Source organism: Bufo gargarizans, chromosome 1, assembly GCF_014858855.1.
Source record: "Bufo gargarizans isolate SCDJY-AF-19 chromosome 1, ASM1485885v1, whole genome shotgun sequence".
NCBI classification, from domain to species: domain Eukaryota; kingdom Metazoa; phylum Chordata; class Amphibia; order Anura; family Bufonidae; genus Bufo; species Bufo gargarizans.
The window spans coordinates 480,047,063-480,064,646 of NC_058080.1; the positions used below are offsets into that span (position 1 = coordinate 480,047,063).

Sequence of the window (17,584 nt, forward strand, 5' to 3'; positions counted from 1 at the left end):
AACATACTAATGAAATTAGACCCACAACTCTCTCATCTGGCCAATTCAGACCCTGATGAGTCGGCTGAGGGCCTCCTGTTCGGAGATTCCCTTATCAAGGAGATAGGGAAATTTGTAGGAGTATTTTCCTCTCTTGACAAGGCCAAGACATCCTTAAAGAAAGTGGGTCAACCCAAAATGGCAGGGCTGGGAAAGGCAGGGGCCGCTTTCCCAGCCGAAATACACAATTCAGACAAATTCAACAGGCCCCCTTCCAACAAGACAGACCTTTTACCTTCACACCATCCACTACACCATTTTTCCCTACCAGAGGACGCCCATGGAGAACCCGAGGCCAACGAGGTTTCCCTAGATCCAGACCATCATCAGGTAAGCTCTTTTACCCCAAACTATCCCCACATTCCTCTAGGGGGAAGACTGAAACATTTTTTCCAAACATGGTCTTCTCTAACCTCAGACTCATGGATCCTGAACACCATCTCAGGATATCAGATAGATTTCCAATCCTCTCCCTCACAGAACCACATTCCTCAACCATTTCTCCACTCTAGATCAAGACCTCATAGAGTCAGATACTAGATCTTTTCCACAAGAGAGCTATCATTCAAGTACCCCTTCTATCCCCAGGCTTTATCAGCAACATCTTCCTAGTGAAAAAGAAAGACGGAGGTCACAGACCGGTCATAAATTTGAAAACCCTCAACGATTCCGTAACTTATCACCATTTCAAAATGGAGGGAATTCACCTTCTCAGGGACCTATTACTCCCTCAAGACTGGCTAATAAAAATAGATCTCAAGGACGCGTACCTCACCGTACCCATACATCCTCTCCATCAACCTTTTCTACAATTTTTCTGGAACAACCAAAAATGGCAATTCACTTGCCTTCCATTTGGCCTATCATCAGCCCCTTGGTGTTTCACCAAATTAATGAATCCAGTGATATCATCCCTAAGATCCCGAGGGGTACGTCTAATCATATATTTGGACGATATCTTAATTATGGCACAATCACTCTTTAATTCTTACCCATTCACAATGGACCATTTCTCTTCTAACCAGTCTAGGTTTTCTAATCAATTACAAAAAATCCATCCTATCCCCATCCAAAGAAGTAGAATTTTTGGGATTCAACATCAACACCGACTCTGCTCTACTGAGTCTTCCTACCAAAAAACTCACTTTGATTCGAAAAGAAATCCGTTCAATACTAAACAAACATCTAGTCTCACTACGAACCATTGCTCGGATTGTAGGCCTTCTGTCGGCCTCCATACAAGCAATCTTCCCCGCCCCACTACACTACAGAGCCCTACAACGTCTAAAAGCTCAACATTTAAGGGAGGGCCTACAATATTCAGACAAAGTCCCACTATCCTCGGAAGCCAAAGAAGAACTGCTTTGGTGGCTTCAACACATTCAGATATGGAATGGGAAGATGATATTCAATTCCCTACCAGATCTGATTCTGGAATCAGACGCCAGCCTTTCGGGATGGGGCGCTCGCTGTGGTCCTTATTCCACAGGAGGGAAATGGTCAGGTTCAGATTCCCAGCTACACATCAATTGTCTGGAATTACTAGCCGCCTTTTTCGCCATGAAAAGTTTCGCGAAAGACAAATCACACTGCTGCATCCTTCTACGTATGGACAATATTGCGGCAGTTCAATACATCAACCGTTTAGGGGGCACTACCTCCAAGACACTAACAGACATTGCCAAAGAATTTTGGCACTTCTGTCTAGACAGGGATATCATTTTAAAAGCAGAATACCTTCCAGGTCTAATAAACTCAGTTGCCGACTGGAATTCCCGATACCTTACGGATTCCAGCAACTGGCAATTGAGCCCGCTCATCTTCAAACAAATCAACAAATCTATGGGGTCCCCTCCTCATAGATCTATTCGCATCACGACTGAACACCCAACTTCCCACCTTCTTCAGTTGGCGCCCAGATCCAGAAGCCTTAGCCCTAGATGCTCTCCGCCAAAGTTGGCCACAAGGACGCCTTTACGCCTTTCCCCCCTTTGCACTAATCTCCAGAGTTCTACTTCAGACAATCACTCAGAAATCCACACTAGTGATCATCACCCCATGGTGGCCATCTCAAACATGGTTTCCCACACTACTCAGTCTGACGATAGATATCCCGAGAATTCTTCCCTCTCCACAAGATCTACTCCGAGACCCTTCGGGTCACCTACACCCTCTAATACTTTCGGGACACCTAACATTGATAGCTTGGCTGATTTCAGGCAACAAACAATCGATCACGACCTTTCACAATCTGCTATTGACATCCTATCCGACGCATGGGCCCCGGGTACCAAAAAGGCTTATAGATCAGCCTGGAAAATTTGGCTTCATTGGTGCACTCAACGGAATCTGGATCCCATTCATGCACCTGTTACCCACATATTAAATTTTCTTTCCGAATCTCTTAATATGGGGAAAGCTTATAGGACCATAAACCTCTATCGTTCTGCAATATCATCGGAACACGCCCCTATTAATTCAATCCCCGTGGGCAAACATCCCTTGGTTTGTAAACTTATGAAAGGTATTCGCTTTAGAAACCCCCCGAGACCTAGATATCACTCCACTTGGGATGTTACCTCCCTCCTAAATCTTTTTTCCACATGGGAAGATAATGAACATCTCCCATTAAAATTACTCTCTTTCAAAATCACGACCCTCTTATGTCTCATATCCATTAAAAGGGTTTCAGATGTCAGAGCCTTAGACATTTCTCACAGATTCTTCACCCCTAACGGTGTAACCTTCCAAATCACCAGAAGAACCAAAACCAATCTTCATACGGTCTCTTACCCGGCTTTTCCTTCTAACAATAAACTATGCATCGTCCGTTGTTTAAAAACATACGAATCCATGACCCAATCTTTACGCTCTCCTCAATCGTCCCAACTCCTTATCTCCTTTTGCAAACCACATCTTCCAGTATCTTCCCCTACATTAGCGAGATGGATTAAACTGACCATGCAAATGGCAGGAATCGACACAGCAATCTTTGGCCCACATTCTCTTAGAGGGGCGGTTTCCACTAAAGCATTCCAAAAAGGAGCTTCCCTCTCGGAGATTTTGAAGGCCGCGGATTGGTCTTCAGAATCCACTTTTAAAACCTTTTATTATAAACCAGATTCTCATGTATCCATGTCTATCATATAAACTATATATTGTGACTTCGGATATACATTTTAGCTTTAAACTTGCACAATGGGAGCCTCCTGTCGCAATAAAATTGGAGATTTTCCTAGCTACTGTAACGGAAAATATGGATTTTATTGAAGACAGGAGGCGAGCATTGTCCCCCCCTATTAACCCAACCCTAATCGTATATATTTTGTGTTTTTCATAGCATACTAGAATATCTTCAATTTCCTCAATCCTTCAGCGACCTTCGAATGTTCCTGTTACTCCGGTTTTGTTCCCTCCAGATTTCTTCTACATTCTGTTTATACTCAAGATCCATTTAATTCTACTTACTACATCTCAAGACATCAAGAAAGAGGCAGAATCTATACCAGCACCATCATTTATACACTAAGGGGATCACTGATTGGCTACCTGGACTTCCTCATTTACATATTTACTACCTGTTTTGAAAAAACTTTCAACTGTTGTAATACTTATTCTTGCTGCTAATGGGAGTAGTAAAGAAAGTTAATGCACAATGCTCGCCTCCTGTCTTCAATAAAATCTATATTTTCCGTTACAGTAGCTAGGAAAATCTCCAATTTTCCTTGATTATTTTCTTTCTTGTTTTTTTTCCCCAGCCATATCGTTTCTTTTTTTTGTCAATGTAGCCATATGAGGGCTTGTTTTTCGCAAGGGGGATTGCATTTTTAGTATTTTGGGATGCATATACCGCTAAGTTGTTAACTTTTATAATTTTTGGGAATAATTATGTTACTTTTATTCTATGGGTAAAAAAATTACCAATTACGTATAGTCTTAGGTCTTGCTACTTTTGCACAGTAATAGCACGTCTCATGCAGAAACACACATATATATATATATATATATATATATATATATACACACATATACACACACACACACATATACACACACACACACACACACACACACACACACTAATATATATATTTTTAATTTTTTTTGCTGCATTCCAAGAGCAAGAACGTATCAATTTTTCCGTGATTTTTTTTTCTCTCCATTTTTACATGGCAATACCATAAATAAACTTTACATTTGTTTTTTTGAGGCCCACTAGGAGACACCCCTTATAAGGCATTAGTATACCCTCTATACCAGTGATGGCTAACCTTGGCACTCCAGCTGTGGTAAAACTACAACTCCCAAGATGCCCCCCTTGCTTGGCTGCTCTCAGAACGCTATAGAAATAAATTGAGCATGCTGGGAGTCGTAGTTTCACCACAGCTGGAGTGCCAAGGTTAGCCATCACTGCACTATACCAATGCATTGTAGCCAGTCATCGTAAGGCGGCTTTCACATGGCTGTGTGTGGTCCATGAAAATCGCCACATGCCCCGAACCACAGCTCATGTGAGCCCAACTCACTGTTTCAAAGTGATCTATGATGCTGCAAGTTCTAGCCCAACCGTGGGTCATGATGCTGTGAGTATGAGGCAGTAGAGCAGTGGGATAACAGGGGTTCACATAAGTCTGAAATGCTATTAACTGCTATTTTACCCCATTTTGCACTGTTTCCATCCAAAATACATAGTTCTCCCCTTCTGTGTCCCTGTCAGGACCACTGCTAATCTGTGACAATGTGGGCTGCTAGGTAGTATAACATAAACCATTTCTGTTTTGTCCACAACTCCATAAACCCCTTCCATGCGCTATACAAGTAGAAATTAGCATTTTTAATTTATTGCGTAAAAACAAGAAAACCATTTGATTTTGACACAAACTACACCTAATTAAGAATATATCCTAGGTGTCAAAATATCAACCTTTTTATGTAGTTTGAGAGGTAAAAAAAACTTGGACTGATTGTGCCATCAAGTATAAGATCGCACTGACATGCCAGTATAAGGCTCCATTCACACGTCCACAACGTGTTTTGCGGAGCTGCGGATCCGCAAAACACGGACAGCGGCAATGAAATGTGCGTTCCGTATTTTGCGGACCACACATTGTCGGCACTATAGAATATGCCTATTTTTGTGCGCAATTGCAGACAAGAATAGGACATGTTCCATTTTTTTCGGGTCCGCAATTCCGTGTCCGGGCAGCACATCGTGCTGCACCCATAGGAATGAATGGGTCCGCAATTCCGTTCCGTATTAAAGTCAAAGTTGTCCCTGATATATAGTGCTGTGTCCATCCTTGGTATAAATAATATGAATTGTACTTTCATATTGAATACATGTGTTTTTTTTTCTTGTTCAATACTTCTAATATGGATAAAAGCCTGCAAAGTTCATAGTATTCTAGAACAATCCCGAGATCAAAGTATTCTAATGGTTTCATTACATCTTTTTGTAAAAAATAAATAAAATTACTCACCAATAGATATAGTAGTATTCATGCATACTATAAAGTTCCAGTTCAAAACCACTCAGCAAATACTGGATCATAATTCGCAAATTATGATAAAGCACCCAGGTTCCCAAACACGCCAAGTGTTGCCTCTGTGGCTCCTGTTTCAACAGCATGCTGTGGAGAGCGGCATCCACCTTCTCTGCCTGGAAGACAAATTCATTACAAATACACAAGACAGCAACTAGTGTATTATCACTCCCAGCATGAGACTGGGGCTACATAGCGACATGCGCCGTACAACAGCAAGTCTCAGAAAAGTCTATTTTACAGGTGTCATTTAACTGTAAAAACACAGAAAGGTCAGTCACACGCAACTTGCATCGTGGCCTATGGCTGCACGTGACTTGCGACCACATGTCTAAGCATTGGATTCTTTGTGACTGTCACATCGTGACCCCATTGACAATTATCAGATCCGATGCAGCATTGCAATCTTCATTTTGTCATGTGGCCGCAGCAAAAACTGAATCCGGTAACATTTCCACGCCTTGCATTTTAAGCTTGCATAGAAACTGAGCTCTGTGGTGCTGAGGGCTCCCACACTGAAGAACTGCATTAACTATTCATTGGCCACTGCATAAGAGACCTGGAGCGAGATGTGCGATTATAATCACAAAGAATCCATAAAAGTAGTAATGTTAACTGCAACAAGCCAACAGTATTTTAAGAAATCCAATGACCATTTCTTTTGCTGATCATTTATAGAGGAAAAACAAAAAGGAGAGAAATGAACCAATGTATGTGAAACATAAAAGGTAAGAATAGTAACACTCCGTTATTGTCACTGAATTTCTTAAAAATGAGAATTTACTTGCTTTATCTAATGCTTTCTGTGATCTATGGCAATAATAGATAGGTGGTTCTGTATATCTGGTGGCTAACGTTTTTACTTTCTTTTTGGGATATCCTATTGCATGATGGGGACATTGGCCAACAAGCATTGGGAAATGTGAAGCAGATAAATATATAAACTATAGAAGCAATACGTGGATTGGCTCCTCAGGCCTCTCCTTTTGGGGACTCCGACGTACCTCAAGGACACCGGGGACTTCCTCCGAGCACTCCAACATTTCGAGTGGCGGAGGGAGTTCAGCCTGGTGTCCTTGGACGTCGAGAGTCTATATACCAGAATTCCGCACGATCTGGGACTTCGGGCTGTCAACACTGTCCTGAATAGAAGTGACAAAGACTCTATGTTCAAGAGCTTTGTCATCGATGCACTTGACCTCATCCTCACCAGCAATGTGTTTCAGTTTGACGGCCAATGGTACCGCCAGGTACTAGGTACCGCAATGGGCACACCCGTGTCGTGCACATTTGCGAACCTGTACCTGGCGGTATTTGAAGATACATACATATTCTCGGTGGGTAACCCCTTCCTACGGTTCATGCATTTATTTTTACGTTATGTGGACGACATCTTTCTGGTCTGGTCAGGCAGCGAGGAGTTGTGTCGCACTTTCGTAGAACACCTCAACACGCACAACAGGATGAATATGCGCTTCACCCTCAATTTTGGGGGTGATTCGCTAGACTTCCTGGATGTGCGTGTGACAGTCAAGGATGGTGAATTACACACCACGGGCTTCCGCAAGCCCACCGCGACTAACTCGCTGCTTCACCAGACCAGTTATCATCCACCTGCGGTTAAAAAAGCAGTCCCATACGGACAATTTGTCCGGCTTAGGCCTCATGCACACAGACGTTTTTTTTCACGGTCCGCAAAACGGGGTTCCGTTGGTCCGTGATCCGTGACCGTTTTTCCGTCCGTGGGTCTTCCTTGATTTTTGGAGGATCCACGGACATGAAAAAAAAGTCATTTTGGTGTCCGCCTGGCCATGCGGAGCCAAACGGATCCGTCCTGAATTACAATGCAAGTCAATGGGGACGGATCCGTTTGATGTTGACACAATATTGTGCCATTTCAAACGGATCCGTCCCCATTGACTTTCAATGTAAAGTCTGGAGTTCTGTTATACCATCGGATTGGAGTTTTCTCCAATCCGATGGTATATTTTAACTTGTAGCGTCCCCATCACCATGGGAACGCCTCTATGTTAGAATATACTGTCAGATATGAGCTACATCGTGAAACTCATTTCCGACAGTATATTCTAACACAGAGGCGTTCCCATGGTGATGGAGACGCTTCAGGTTAGAATATACAAAAAAACTGTGTACATGACTGTCCCCTGCTGCCTGGCAGGTGCTGCCAGGCAGCAGGGGGCAGACCCCCCCCCCTGTTTTTAACTCATTGGTGGCCAGTGGGCCCCCCCTCCCCTGTTGTTAACTCGTTGGTGGCCAGTGTGCGCACCCCCCTCCCTCCCTCCCTCTATTGTAATAATAGCATTGGGGCCAGTGTGCGCGCCCCCCCAACCCCCCTCCCTCCCTCTATTGTAATAATAGCATTGGGGCCAGTGTGCGCGCCCCCCCAACCCCCCCCCCCCCTCCCTCCCTCCCTCTATTGTAATAATAGCATTGGGGCCAGTGTGCCCCCCCCCGATCATCGGTGGCAGTGGAGTAGAAGATTCATACTTACCTGGCTGCTGCGATCTCTGTGTCCGGCCGGGAGCTCCTCCTACTGGTAAGTGACAGGTCTGTGCGGCGCATTGCTGTCACTTACCAGTAGGAGGAGCTCCCGGCCGGACGCAGACATCGCAGCAGCCAGGTAAGTATGAAAATCTTCTACTCCGCTGCCACCGATGATCGGGGGGGGGGGGGTGTGCGCACACTGGCCCCAATGCTATTATTACAATAGAGGGAGGGGGGGGGGGGGGGTTGGGGGGGTGCGCACACTGGCCCCAATGTATTAAAACAATAGAGGGAGGGAGGGGGGGGGGGTTGGGGGGGCGCGCGCACACTGGCCCCAATGTATTAAAACAATAGAGGGAGGGAGGGAGGGGGGTGCGCACACTGGCCACCAACGAGTTAACAACAGGGGAGGGGGGGGGGCCGCACAATGATATTCAAACTGGGGAGGGGGGGGGGTCTGCCCCCTGCTGCCTGGCAGCCCTGATCTCTTACAGGGGGATATGATAGTACAATTAACCCCTTCAGGTGCCGCACCTGATGGGGTTAATTGTACTATCATATCCCCCTGTAAGAGATCGGGTGCTGCCAGGCAGCAGGGGGCAGTCTTGTACACAGTTTGTAGTGTATTCTAACTAGAAGCGTCCCATCACCATGGGAACGCCTCTGTGTTAGAATATACTGTCGGATCTGAAAAAGCTTTTATGCAGACGGATCTTCGGATCCGTCTGTATGAAACTAAAACCTACGGCCACGGATCACGGACACGGATGCCAATCTTGTGTGCATCCGTGTTCTTTCACAGACCCATTGACTTGAATGGGCCCGTGAACCGTTGGCCGTGAAAAAAATAGGACAGGTCATATTTTTTTCACGGCCAGGAAACACGGCTCACGGATGCGGCTGCCAAACGGTGCATTTTCCGATTTTTCCACGGACCCATTGAAAGTCAATGGGTCCGTGAAAAAAAAACGGAAAACGGCACAACGGCCACGGATGCACACAACGGTCGTGTGCATGAGGCCTTAGAAGGATCAATGACACCGAGGAAGGTTTTCACAGGCAAGCTAATGAATTGAGTCATCGACTCGTGGATCGGGGTTACCCACCAGGGGGAGTTTCGGCGGCCTTGTGCAAGGCTGCCGCACTTGACCGTAACACATTGCTGGTAGAAAGGAATAGGAAAACTGAATCACCCCATTTTGCCTTTGCTTTTAAATACAGTCCTGCTGCAGATATCATCAAGCGAGTTATACAAGATAACTGGGACCTCCTCAAGGGAGATCCAGCCTTAAGTAACCTCTCCAGTCAGCGACCATTAGTCACCTTCAAAAAATGCGCAACCCTCAGGGACAAACTGGTGAACAGTGTATTCTGCACCCCTAAGGCGGAGACATGGCTCACCAGTAAAAAACCTGAGGGTAATTATAAATGTGGGCATTGTTCCTTTTGCGCATTAAACACGTGCAGAAAATGGTTAGTGATAGGAGGGGTCCAGCACACGGTGCACGTGTCGCACGCCATACGTTGTGTATGCCGTATTTTGCCCTTGCAATAGGTACTATATAGGTAAAACCATTCGCCCGCTCTTCGAACGGATACGGGAACATGTAAATTCCATTCGTTCTGGTAAAGGGTGTCCCCGCCTTATTGAGCATGTTAGGGACGCGCATAACGGCCATCCTCGTTGTCTTTCCTTTGCGGGAGTGGAACAGGTCCGACCCATCCCTAGGGGAGGGGATCGGCACCTGCTACTCCTGCAGAGGGAAGCAAGATGGATTCTCCGCACCAAAGCCACTGGCGCTGCCGGACTCAACGATAGGAATGACATGTCCGTATTTCTTCAATAATGGGGGTATGTTATAATATAACCATCATGGACTGTTTTGTCTCCTATGGACCCCATGGCCCTTTAAGACAACCATCCCTGTGTACTTTGTCCCGTCTGCATGTATCCTCTCTTTAACTTAACATTGATGTCCTTAGGAATAACTTCTGCTTATACAATCAGTAATTACTGCCGAACATGTCAAATGTGCTTTTGGTTTTATGTTTGTATTTGGATATATTTTTCCTCCCCCTCGATCACATTAATTTGCTTTTACGTCATTCCCTTCACGGCGCACAGCTGCTGCATATGATGCCGGCTGACGGGCGTCGCGTATATATGGCGCAGCACTGCGCCCTGACGATCAGTGGCCAGAAGAAGCGCTATTCATTGCGCGAAACGGCCGTAGCCGCCACGCATCTGCAGGAGCGCGTCCGCCCCGCCACCCCACCGATCTGTCCGAATGTTGAGGACTGAATAAAGATACAGATATTCATGTGCTCCGGTGAGTGCCGCATATTCTTTGCTCTCTCGCTACATTGTTGCATTTGACACTGCCTCCTACCCTCTTGCTGAGCACCACGCACGAAGCACCCAGCTACACTGCCGTTACCTCAGCCTGCACTGAGGACCGAAGCTCACACCTGTTGTCAGCAGTGCCGCCGTGCTCTACTTTCGTTCATAGAAGCAATACATACCTCATCTTGTAAAGTTGCAAAGTCTTCCAGGATATGCCCAAGTTTGTCCCTTTGGCGGGCTCTGTTGTGACCATGAATCTGAATTAGGCTACAGAAAGGCTGGAAAAGAGAACTGGAATCAATGGTCTATCTTATACGTTTCTTCACTGTTGAAAGAAGTATGTATAAAGAGAATGTCGTATAAATACACACTTACCCGTACACAGTGGGTGACAAATGAATCTATGTAGTCTTTGGCCTGATGATTATTATATAGGCAGCATCTAGGAGAAAAGCACACTATATGCAAGAACAGACTAATAAAGGTGTAGCTGTTGCCAATAAGCAAAAAACTGTTAAAATACATACTTGGGAGACAGGACAGGGGGGCTCACAAAGGACCGCAATGCATCTTTTATCATGTCTTGCATTAGATGAATTCCAAAAACTTTTTTGTTATCCACCAAAAAAGTTGTCTATAGAGTAAGAAAATGAGCATGTTAGCATAAGGAATTTATACTTAAACGCGATCAGAAGGAAGTGTCTTATACTATAAGACACCTGGACATTATTGGGAGGGGGGGGGGGGGGGGGGGGGGGGACCACTGCCCATTCTATGAGCTGAAATGGAGAGCTGTTCTGCTAGGTGGATGTAATAGATGCCAATGGCCGTGTACTAATTTTACTGCAGAGGAAATAAATATCAAACTATCTGTTGCAGCTCAAAACTACAAAAGGGTTGGTTGTCCCCAACGTACAGAATGTATCCGTAAATATCTTAGCATGGCAATGCACACATTAACAGTTAAAGGGGTTGTCCAAGTTATATTTATAGATTACCTATGCTCAGGATAGGTCATCATTATCAGATCGGTGGGGGTCCGACACCCAGCACCCCCGCCGATCAGCTGTTTGAAGAGGAGGCACGCGCCGTACCAGCGCTGCCTCCTCTTAACAGTTTACCTTCTCGCCGTTGCATGTGCAGCTGTGAGCAGGTGTAATTACACCCAAGCCGTCCCATTCTTTTCAATGGTTTGGGTGTAATTACACCTGCTCACCACTGCAGATGCAACGGCGAGAAGGTAAACAGTGAAGAAGAGGCAGCGCTGGCCGGCCCTTGCCTCCTCTTCAAACAGCTGATCAGCGGGGGTGCCGGACCCCCACCGATCTGATATTGATGGCGTATCCTGAGAATAGGTCATCAATAAATATAACTTGGACAACCCCTTTAATGATACGAATAGCAAAATGTTTACCTGCAAGAGAGATCTTGAAAGCACACAGGGGGACTGCTCACTAAATTCACAGAAGAAATCCTTGAAAACACAAGCACATATTGTTTAATATTCAATATTATTTGCAGAAAAAAATACTCGATCAGTTTGATTGGCAAAAAAAAGTTATTTTAATTAACCTTTGCTCAGAGAACTGCAATGACAGCAATTCTTCATTTATATTTAGTTGCGTTTATTAGGTGATAAAAAAAACTATTACAAACATGCTTTTTATTAGCAATACTCAATAATTTTATCTTCTGCAGCCTGCACGTGTTCAGAGAGAGAGAAATCCGGCAGACGAGCGCTGCGACCGCTCACTCTATACCCATTATCTGTGCTCTCCTGAACAATCTTCCAAGCTGCATTTTTTTTTATTGGATTGTAAAGAGGTCAACATTATGAGCATTCAGGAGAGCAGAGTAAGGGACTACAAACAGATTTCACACTGCAGGATGCTCTACCCCGTTCAAATCAGACAGCTGAAGAGCACAGTTGAGAATAACTAATTACAAAAATGATGGGGGAAAAAATAAAAATAAACGTGCAGGTGTCCATAACTTAAAACCACCACTTACGACCATTAATTTTTCATTTTGCATATGGCACACTGACCAATTGATTTCTTTGGGGCTATGGACACATCCATATGTTTTGCGGATTCATGTTACCATTCTGCAAATTACAGAACATGTCCTATTCCGGTCGATATTGTGGACAATAGTCCTTTCTATTTAAGGGAGTGATAAAAAAGCGGAACGCACACTGTCTGTATTTTGCGGATGTTTGTGGACCGAAATACGGACACGACCACGTGCATTACGTTTATTAGGGTCCGTACAGACAGACTAAGAAAAGGAGACGAGCTGTGCGGATAATGATTCAGAGACTGGACATCTCCTTTCTAGGTGACAGACTACAGATTCTATCCACTGTATATGCATTCCATTGTTGGCATCTGGGAGAGCAGTCTGAGGGAAACTGAATTTTCCCAGACATGACCCTGAAACTACAAATATACAGAGAAACAGGAGAGGCATATTACCGAACTGCTTTAAAATATTCAAATGTTTCCATACACAGCGATTTTGGTTCCTGAATTTGTCTCTAGGAGCCACAGATCTCGGTACACAAGGGTGTACGTAAGAACTCTGGCTGTAGGGCCTCACAGCAAAATTAAACATTGTACGAGAAATTACAATATTTTGTTTTATTAAGTGGAAAATCTTTCATAAAAAAGTGCTCCGTCTTACCTACGTTACTCGACTTCTACATCAGAAAAAGTGGAACAGGTACATCATAAGTACGGCACCGTTCAATGTATTTACACCAGACATCTGGCATATATACACTGAGAAAATTGTTCTAAATCTCCAGCATCTATTCAGACTGCATAGTACATTGTAATACTGCCTGCAGCCACTACGAGGGGACGCTCAGTGCACAGGAATATATACAGCTACCATGATACTTAATGGAAGTGTAAAATGCTCTGGATTTATGTTGGACACAGAAGTTGATCCATGGGACCCCTCCCACCCAGGCCCCTTAGCCATGGTGTGATATGCCTCCAGAGTCAGTATACCATTACCTTTACAAGCTTTGCTTCTGGGCTTCAAGCTTTGAAGGTCACTGCACACAACCAGGCAAATAATTAGAAGGCCAGTTTTAAAGGCATATTCATTGCTTAACACCTTCCTGACACCCGCCATACATGAACTGCGGATGTCAGGTAATTAAAGATGCCGCCAGATTTGTTTGTTTTACAATTCCACCACATTTATTTCCCCACTTCCCACAACATTGCATGCAATATTAAATGGTACCAATAGAAAATCCAACTTGTCCTGCAAAACTCAAGCCTTTATACGTCTATGTGAGCAGAAAAATAAGTCGATGACCTGGCCTCCACAGTCACCGGACCTGAACCCAATCAAGATGGTTTGGGGTGAGCTGGACCGCAGAGTGAAGGCAAAAGCATCTCTGGGAACTCCTTCAAGACTGTTGGAAGACCATCTCAGGTGACTACCTCTTGAAGCTCATCAAGAGAATGCCAAGAGTGTGCAATGCAGTAATCAAAGCAAAAGGTGGCTACTTTGAAGAACCTAGAATATGACATATTTTCAGTTGTTTCACACTTTTTTGTTATGTATATAATGCCACATGTGTTAATTCATAGTTTTGATGCCTTCAGTGTGAATCTACAATTTTTATAGTCCTGAAAATAAAGAAAACTCTTTGAATTAGAAGGTGTGCATGAGGAAGGGGGGGGGTTAAGTAGCTGAGTAAAGCAGAATAAAGGCCCTGCTTCAGGAATTGTATCTCAACTTGCTATTACAAAATGAGTGAGGAGGGTGCAAGGAAAAGGCTTAACAGGGAGGAAGAAGTACAAAAAAATAAAATAAATGCATGTCCACAACATGGTACACAAGGGGGGTGGGTGCTGGTAGAGCATGGCCATGTATACCAGGACAAGAGATGTGAATTATCTACAGGTCACCATTTCTAGCATGGCCTACCAATGACAAATGCTGCAGTGGAAAAAGAGTGGAAGTTGGGTAGGACTTGTAGGTGATATTAAATTTTAAATGCAAAATTTAGTAATAAATACACATATGTAACATGGCATAATATGCTGAATGCAGATAAAGTATTCCTGTAGTAAACCATATACTTACCAATATACTGTGAAGGTTTGTTAAGGTGACTACATCACACACAGTTTTCATCCGGTCAATTAATTTAAAAAAATAATTCACCATTTCTTCCTTCTTAATTATTTTTGCATAACGAGGAAAAGTTGGAGGAAGCAACCTCTGGTTGACCAAAGGCTCGAATCCCATCATAATTGGGTGATCTAAGCACAAAGAGGAGTTTTGTAGTCAGGGCTGACTAAACATACAGTGTGGTGAATCAAACAAAAACATTCCTGTCTTACATGTTTATCTATGGTGCCGAGTAGGCTGCCTGAAAAAAAAGGATCCATCATAGAATAATTTTCCTATATAAAATATTAATGAGCATTAAAAGGGATTGTACCATGAAAAGTATTCTACAGTTTTCAAACCACCACCTGAATCTGAACTGTTGTAATTGCAAGTAATTAAAAATTTAGCATAGCTACCGAGTTGTTCAATAAAATATATCTGTATAGCGCCACCTGTTTGTTTTTTCTTATTTCTTTGACATGCTCACTGAGAAGGCCGCACATGCTCAGTTGCATCTTTCAGCTGCCCCGAGCTGATAGGGAGAGCATGGACACGCCCCCTGAGCTGTGATCGGGACATATGGACACGCCCCCTGAGCTGTAATCAGGACATATGGACACGCCCCCTTAGCTGTAATCAGGACATATGGACACGCCCCCTTAGCTGTAATCAGGACATATGGACACGCTCCCCTTGACCTGTCAGCTTGCTATAAATCTAGCAGAGCAATGAGTGGGGAGATCTCTGGATCCATGTGAGGTATAGGGCTGGTTCTAGCTTTCTTAGAGATTGTCATACAAGTTTTTTTTTACATTAGGGTACTTTCACACTTGCGTTAAAGTTTTCTAGTATTGAGTTCCGTCCTAGGTGCTCAATACCGGGAAAAAAATGATTGGTTTTAGGGTCCATTCACACGTCCGCAATTCTGTTCCGCATGTTGCGGAACGGAATAGCGAACCCATTCATTTCTATGGAGCTACATGATGTGCTGCCCGGATACGGAAATGCGGACCCGCACTTCAGGATCCGCAATTCTGATCCCGAAAAAAATAGAAAATGCCTAATAAGAATAGGACATGTTCTATTAAGTGTCGGCTATGTGCGGTCCCCAAAATGTGCCGGAGTCAGTGTTTTGCGGATCCGTAAAACACACAAAGATGTGTGAATGGACCGTTATCCTAATGCATTCTGAATGGAAAGTAATCCGTTCAGTATGCATCAGGATGTCTTCAGTTCAGTCATTCTTATGGTATTTGGCTGGAGGAAATCCCGCAGCATGCTGCAGTATTTTCTCCATCCAAAATTCCGGGACACTTGCATTTTTTTTCCATTGAAATGCATTAATGCCGGATTCGGCACCAAGTGTTCAGGCAAAACTGATCCAGTTTTCTGGTCTGCGCATGCGCAGACCTTTAAAAATGCTAACAAAAGAGAGACGGATCCGGTGTTTCAATGCATTTATTAGACCGATCCGCATCTGGATCAGTCTACAAATGCTATCCGTTTGCACACAGATTTTCGGATCCGGCAGGCAGTTCCGGCTACAGAACTGCCTGCCAGATCTTCACAATGCAAGTGTGAAAGTACCCTTAGGTCATGGGATAAACCCTTTAAGTTGAAAATACCTCAACTTGTAATTAGTTCTGAACTCATACTGCTAGAACAAGACTTTACCTAGAAAAGTCAGGATGCGCTGCTGGAAATCTGTAAATCATGTTTTATGTATCGGACACAAACATCTTCTGGGTTCTCTGTAGTACGCAACAGAAAAATAAAAAAAAAGCCGCCCTCACCAGAGGCATCCTGGCTCAAGAAAGAGCAGTACAGACAATGTACTGTAAAGAAGCACTAGTGGAAGCCAATCAGTGCATACACTATTACCAGTGAATGCCCATGCGTATTGGCTTGATCTTCCAGCCAATCATATGTCCCACAGATTGGTACTGACTATGGTACTGCAAGTTAAATGTGGTTTCAAGTTACTATGGTCAGGACAATATTGTAACCTGTAGTCATTAATAATTACCAAGTCCTTTGGAGCTCCTAATGTTATTTGCTTCCAGAGCGGTGGCTCAGTGGAAGCACAGGTTAGGGCTCCTGGGTTAAAGTCTGACATGGGATTTCCTCCCACACTCCAAAAATATACTTATAGCAAATTGGTTTCCTGCCAAATTGACCCTAGTGTGTGCCTATATAGCAGCCACTGACTTCCCAGGGAGTCCCTGTGAGAAAAGAACATTACAAATGTTTGTCATTGTTTGCCAGCTAGGAGCCCAGCTATGCTTCACCCATTGCTCAAAAATAGGCAGTGCAGGAAGTGGGCGACACCTCCAGGTATCCATGCTCAGGGTAGATCCAGGTTGTGGTACTGGTGAACAGCTGGTAGTGCTTACTTACCATCATCATAACTAGCGTTTCCAAACTCTGGAGCCCAGAGAAGAGTACACTTATGTAGAACAAATACCAACTTATCTGAAAAATACCATGACATTTTTAACACATTATAAATAACCTATTTGGGAGCATTCTACATTTGCTTCCCGATATATATTTTTTAAATCACACCATGTATTCTACTTCCTGTCCTGGCTCTAACTTGCTTCTTTGGATGTTTATCACGGCAAACAGCATTGGCTAAGTAAGACCATTCACGGCAGCCACAGAGGGAAGGGAAAGAGTGCCTCAATTAGAGCACCACACATTACACAGAAAAGTGCAGTGCTCTTCTGTGGGCGTCTTTATCTAGGCCTATCAGGAGAACAATGGCAGGAGCAGATAACCGATAACATTTTTCCCTTACAGCAGCAATAAACTAAGGCCAGTATTACATTAAGCGATTATCCGGGCAATTGTGAGGAGGGAAGCGTTCCTTCCCGGCAATCGTTATGCCATCGCTCGTCCACATACTGAATAGTTGGTTGCCGGCAGCAGACCGTGATTAGAATAGACAGCACCATCTTGCGTCAGCAAAAGATAACTTTTAAACGTGCAGCAGTACTACACAGCAAGATCG

The 17,584-nt window shown here is 44.1% G+C and overlaps 1 protein-coding gene across 2 annotated transcripts in view; it reads right to left on the reverse strand.

The window, feature by feature from the left end:
• The window catches only part of NAA35 (N-alpha-acetyltransferase 35, NatC auxiliary subunit), a 56,171-nt gene that overhangs the window by 23,349 nt on the left and 15,238 nt on the right, over positions 1–17,584 (reverse strand). For both annotated transcript variants that reach the window (XM_044273618.1, XM_044273622.1), the window contains exons 12-17: positions 14,542–14,720; positions 11,846–11,905; positions 10,959–11,065; positions 10,807–10,873; positions 10,611–10,709; positions 5,520–5,698 (exon numbers count right to left, since the gene is read on the reverse strand). In XM_044273618.1, the coding sequence (XP_044129553.1) occupies positions 5,520–5,698; positions 10,611–10,709; positions 10,807–10,873; positions 10,959–11,065; positions 11,846–11,905; positions 14,542–14,720 (691 nt within the window). The remainder of the gene's footprint in view (positions 1–5,519; positions 5,699–10,610; positions 10,710–10,806; positions 10,874–10,958; positions 11,066–11,845; positions 11,906–14,541; positions 14,721–17,584) is intronic.